General features: G+C 41.8%; 1 protein-coding gene across 1 annotated transcript; it reads left to right on the top strand.

Annotated features, from left to right (window-relative positions):
- Positions 1-3,387: 3,387 nt before the first annotated feature.
- LOC110499342 (homeobox protein Nkx-3.2-like) lies at positions 3,388-5,392 on the top strand. Its single transcript, XM_021576425.2, has 2 exons — positions 3,388-3,949; positions 4,524-5,392. The coding sequence occupies exons 1-2, from the start codon at positions 3,601-3,603 to the stop codon at positions 5,042-5,044; spliced, it is 870 nt and encodes a 289-aa protein (XP_021432100.2). The 5' UTR covers positions 3,388-3,600; the 3' UTR covers positions 5,045-5,392.
- The last annotated feature ends 710 nt before the right edge of the window (positions 5,393-6,102 follow it).

The raw sequence follows: 6,102 nt of genomic DNA, 5'->3' as shown, positions 1-6,102 counted from the left end.
GAACTGATCTCGTATTAATAGCCTTGTAATGTTAAAATGCAATTTAAAAAGCGATGTATTATCATTTAGATACGAATATTGTGATGAATAAGAAAGATAATACTTTTTAAATTCAGAATGATAAACTGGAAACTTAAATTTCATAAATCAGCTATAGGTACACACATTATTTCAAACCATATTCACTCATCAGATTCATGCTGACTGACTTTGCTTTATTCGATGTATCCTTGGGTGTAGGCCTAGACCAATTAAAAACAATTCCTTTTTGTCGTTGAGGAAATGTCGCCGTGTTCTCATGGTCACTTCCACCCAATTTCCAATCTATACAATGGTAAACATGGTCTTCCATTACAGATTCCCAAATAAAGGATGAAGTTCAATGGGAGGAGAGAGTAACAGGGTTTGGGTTTACACACAGAGGAACTCCTATCACTTTGAGGTCTCCATATCACCGCTCATTAGAGATAGTTAACCGTTTTAAACAAACGCCCTGTCTCTCCCTATACACAGAACTGATCCAATACGGGACGCCATTAATGGAGATGGATAGAAACGTAAACAAAGTGTTTGTCTCCAGCGATAGGCGCGAGGCCGCTTCCCCTGGCTACTGCACTGCGTGTAGATGGTAGATGACATACCTGTGTCAGGGTAAGTGGCAGGGAGACCTTAAAGTAAATAGAGTCGGCGACAGGAGGGCGATGCCCGAGGACGCGGTGTGCGTCTGTGTGTGCATGTGTGTGTGTGTGTGTGTGCGTGCGTGTGTGTGTGTGGAGAGAGAGTGCCAGAGCGGTGATTGCTATCTACCGCTGCCAAAGATAGCAGCTCATCCACAAGGAGCACGGCGCTCACGGAGTTTCCCAAAACAAAGTCACCCATGGCAACCCTTCAAGAGGGTTACAGAAAACAAAGGCCAAATATAGAATACAGAATACAGACAGCTACAGGCGGAGGAACTGAAATACTGAAGGCCCACCTCACTCTCTCCGCCTGGTCTACCCGAACAGCAGAAGCTGTCGGCGGAGTTAGGGAACGACAGCGATGCGCACCGGATCCCCACAAAGATGGAAAAAGTAGAGGCATAGATAAACATGTCTATGTTTGAAAATTGCATAGGCCTATGTAGGCTATATGTTTGTAATAGGTTTGCCAATGCTTCTGAATTAAATGTGAATCATATAATAGCCTACATAGATCCAGTCATTTCGGATACCATGAACACCTGCAGGTTTACTTCACAACATGTCCATGACTTCTCCTCCAGACATGTTTTGACACCTCTGGGCTGTGTGTTCTCTGTAGTCGGAGCAGAGAGAGAGAGAAAGACTCTCTGTTTAGTTAGTGGAAGAAAATACAACACAACCAAGGTGCAAGCTCAGTCATCTGTCATCACATCATCTCATCAATGAAACGTAGGCTTGAAGGTTGCACAATATAGACACAGGGGGAAGTGTGTGCGCGCATGTGGAGGGTGACTGCAAGTTGCTGCCCATCAAGATAATCTGTTAAATTTTTTCAAATTAATACTATTGAGATTTTTTTCTAATAGCCTATTCCGGAAAATGACACTTGAGATAGGGCTAATGACAGGCCAGAAATATATAGAACTGAAAATGTAAGACAAAAAGTTATTTTAAAAAATCCAAGAAAGGCAGAACAATTATTAAGTCGTATGCACAGTTTCCCATACCTATTTAATTTGAGATCCTGACTGCAGTGTTGTCTTGATTTTATTCAGATTATTTTGTTCTTTCGTGAAGACCCGTCAGTTCTGGGTGGAGCCTCTCCTCAAGGCACCGGACTGTATTTGCATACTCTCCCAAACCCAATAGCTGAGCAATTATGCTGAGTGTGGTAATCATTACTACCACAGGGTGACGCTACTTACTCATGAACTAACTAACATGAACAGCTAGTTAAGACTACAGGTGCTAGCTACAGGTGTTTTTAACAATTATTATTCAAATGAAAGTGAGCGGATTACTTCAAGAATGTTTTACATTTACGCGTAATGATCCCCTTCGTCTTCCCGTTTCCAAACGCATCAGTCTCTTCGCCATGGTTACCAGAAGAGCTGCTGTAAGATGGGTGACCAAGTTCTTTCTGTTGTTGAAATTGTATAGTTTCTAAACGAACAGCAGACGCTTACAATTAATTCACTTTCACATTTAAAAAAAAGCTAATGCGTAATTGAGGTGTACATTGGTTTCTTCATCCTTTTCTCCGCTGGACCAACTAAGATCTGTTGTTGTTACAACTCTGAAAACCATCTGCAGACAATAGTGAATTCTTAATACAGTTCCACATCTCAAGTCCTCTCACACACAAACGACTAAGGCCTAAGAAAAGAGAAAACCACGACGGTAATAACCGCTTCACGCATTGTACCAACATTGATGTATATAAGCGTATTATATTCACCTGACATTTGATCCGTTATGAAGGCCACACAAGTAAACTTATAATATTACTTTGATTGAGCAGTCATGTCGCTGAAAGTTTTTAAGCATTTGATACGTGGGACATGTACTGTATAGCTGTAGGACTGTAGGAACATTTTAAGCACCATTTTAGCTTCAAATCCACATCAAGGCAACAAGATAGGTGATAAAGACAGTACACATTTAAATTAGTGTCAGAAAAAAACTCTAAAACCATGATAAAAATGCACAAGGAACCTTCTATGAACGTAACTTTTTGTTATTACTTACAACTAAATGGACAGAGGCTCCCAGCACACATTTGTGGACTAAAATAAGATAAATAAAATACTGTTTTCATTTCACCCTCTTTACCAAACAAATGAATGTAGACTAATCTTGAAATGCGTAGGCCCAAGGAATTCCTATAGTGAGTATGGATAGCCTAAGAGGCCAGAGGCGATGAGGCTATAGCGTACGACAGTCTCCACATCAATTATTGATCCTTCAAAACACATTAAAACCAGATAAGAGCCATACAGTACACAAATACAATGTTCTTAGAACTTGCAATAGCCCTTCACATATTGCCCCCAACAAAATCCCCTCACATAACAACAGACCGTTCCCCTAACTGCCTGAGGGTCACTAAGTTTTCCTCATTCCTAACAACAGTGTCAAACTCAAACAAAAGTTTAAAAAAGGCTGAATTTGTGCTACCTCCATCCATCATAGTCCATAACACTTATACAATCACTACAGGCTTTTGCTCCTGGTCTCCAAATGACGCCCAAGTAGCCAGTTTATCTCTCCGTCATCAATTAAAGTCAAGCGCTTGAGGGATAGACTTTACCCGGCAAGGCGGTCCAGGGCGGGGATAATCAGCTCACACAGCCAATCAGCGCAGGCTTCACTGGCAGTAGTGAGAGTTGTAAAGCAGACATGACATATACTGACACATCCGCTGTTGATTAGACCAGAGGCTGTTTCACCGCAATTAAATTACATCAGGAGAAGATCAAGAGAAAAGAGCAGAGGGGACAACCCAATCAATACCTGGAGAGTTGTCATTGTTGAGGGGTTCTGTATCTGCGGGCCGCACTACTTTCGAGAGTGGGTTGAGAGAATATCCTAATAAAACTTGCGTTGTGATAAAATTTGGTTTTGCGTAAATGTCATCATGGCGCTGGGCCGCCCCTCTTTCTCCATCAACGACATCCTCACCCGGGGACGTGACACACGAGACAACATTCAAATTTCACGGGATCTGACAGATCTATGCGAGTTAAAACTGGCCACCATCAACCAGGATCAGCCAACCGAGAGCAGAGATGGGACCTCGAGGGGCCCCGGTTCATCCACGTCGGACTGCAGTGAGGAGCACAAACGGGATGAGATGGAGATGATACACATCCGCCAAGGAAATATTCGTTCCTCTCCAGGTTTGGGCGACATCAGGAACCCCACTTCTGAGGCCGGTAGTGAAGAGTCCACTGGAGAAGAGACGGAATACATGTCATGCAGAAAAGGTACGTCACCCTCTCAGTCTGTTTATACGATTATTGATATCGACCAGGAATCTAAATGCAATCATGACATAGGTTTGTTGATGGAATGCGATTATGCTGATCAATAGGCTACTGTAGACTATAACGCTTTGTCTCACTAAACCATAGTCATATACAGTGAGCAAACTGTATATATCGGCCGAGAGTGAACAAAATCAATTCTGCTTTGAACAAACCAAATTCCGTATATAGTGAAACATGTCCGTTCTGTTTGGTTATTTCCAGGCCTACATTTGATATGGCTTTCGATTTGTATTTTAAAACCACCGACCCAATAGGCTGTATATAATAGGAATCATTCTTAATAATCACATGATTACGAGTAAAATTATAACCCTACTTCCTGGCGTTGAACTTGTAATTTATTGAGTAATAAACATCAGTGTAAGTAATTGTGGACATGTTTACCAGAAAGACGTAATGTGGAAACGCGCTGTGTTGGAGCGACATTGACTAGCATACATTGTTGGTATTTGAAGCATAAAGAGGTCGCCCGTTTGCCAAATAACAACAAGGCATTTTTCCTCCAATACAGACATAAACAACAAACAACTACCCAGTCTGCATCAAGACAAACAGAGGGAGGAAGAGGAGGAGGAGGAGAGGGAAAGTAGTTACAGCACCGTAGGCCAACCCATATCTGGTAACAAGAAGCGCTCCCGTGCGGCCTTCTCCCACGCGCAGATCTACGAGCTAGAGCGCCGGTTTAACGTGCAGCGCTACCTTTCTGGTCCTGAACGGGCGGGCCTGGCGGGCGCCCTAAAGCTCACGGAAACCCAGGTGAAAATCTGGTTCCAGAACCGGAGATATAAGACCAAACGGCGGCAGATGGCGGCCGAACTAGCCTCCCGTAACTACTCTACACCAGCCACACTAGCTAAGAAAGTGGCGGTGAAGGTCCTGGTTCGAGACGATCAAAGACAGTACGGTGAGGATGACCTGTCCAGTCCGCCAGCTATGCCTCTCTACCCGGCCTACCAATACGGATACTACCCCTACATGTACTGCTTCCAGCCATGGCTCTCTAGCAATGCACTTTGTGGGGGCATGCATTGACACAATGGCGTAGCCAGGCCTCAAAAACATGACATTCATTAACTTTATGGATTTAGGCCTACTAGATGAAGACAAAGACACATGGTCGACATTTCTACATGCGTTTCTGTGTAAATACTTTCTTTATTCTCTCGTGGAGAGTAAGATCATTTCGACCCACAGTGAGCCTTTTTGATGCTGTAGCCCTACACCTGTAAGGACAATCCTATCGACATCCCTTAGACAACATTGAGGATACAGCTAAATGAAATACACGTCCTGAATAACGTAGACGGCCTAGATAATAATATTGAAATTATTACGCAGGAATGTATAGGCAAATAATAACTCAATAAAGTTTTAAAACAATTTGTGAATCCTAGTGGTTAGAGCGTTGGACTAGTAACCGAAAGATTGCAAGTTCAAATCCCCGAGCTGACAAGGTACAAATCTGTCGTTCTGCCCCTGAACAGGCAGTTAACCCACAGTTCCTAGGCCGTCATTGAAAATAAGAATTTGTTCTTAACTGACTTGCCTAGTTAAATAAAGGTAAAATAAACATTTATAATATCCTCATTTAATTTATTTACACACACAAACAAATTTAACTCTTATTATAAAACAAGAGGAATATAGGATTAGGATTATGAAACAATATAGGCTAATATCAAGTGCTAAAATCGAAATGAAAACCAATTTACATTTCTAAAATGTTAATACACTTTTGACAGAATTTTCGATCTAAGCCTTGAACTTTAAAATAACTTTTCACATTCGGATACATGCAGTAGATTCGTTATAACAAATATATTGGTAAACTAAAGTTGTTTTTCTCCGATTCAAGCCAACAGCCATCTTCATTATGAAATTCGAATCAGCAAAAAACATGGATATCGAGGTATTATATTCGTGCCTGTTTAAACATTGAACCCACAAGGACAGAAATGTGTAGCCCTCAACAAGATGATCCAAAAGACTTTGCACCGATGAGGACGTGATGAGTGTGAATATGGCTGTTAATATTATGGTCGAGATCTTGAAGCCTGAAGCCTACAAGTTAAAGTAACTACATCTAACAA

Source organism: Oncorhynchus mykiss, chromosome 20 (genome assembly GCF_013265735.2).
Source record: "Oncorhynchus mykiss isolate Arlee chromosome 20, USDA_OmykA_1.1, whole genome shotgun sequence".
NCBI lineage: Eukaryota > Metazoa > Chordata > Actinopteri > Salmoniformes > Salmonidae > Oncorhynchus > Oncorhynchus mykiss.
The sequence above is the reverse complement of the archived record's forward strand: the minus strand, read 5'-3'. Positions and strand labels throughout refer to the sequence as shown.

Coding starts and splice junctions, on each gene's coding strand:
- LOC110499342 (XM_021576425.2), top strand. CDS start 3,601: ATGGCGCTGGGCCGCCCCTCTTTCTCCATCAACGACATCCTCACCCGG. Junction 3,950..4,523: donor ATACATGTCATGCAGAAAAG/GTACGTCACCCT, acceptor CCTCCAATACAG/ACATAAACAACAAACAACTA.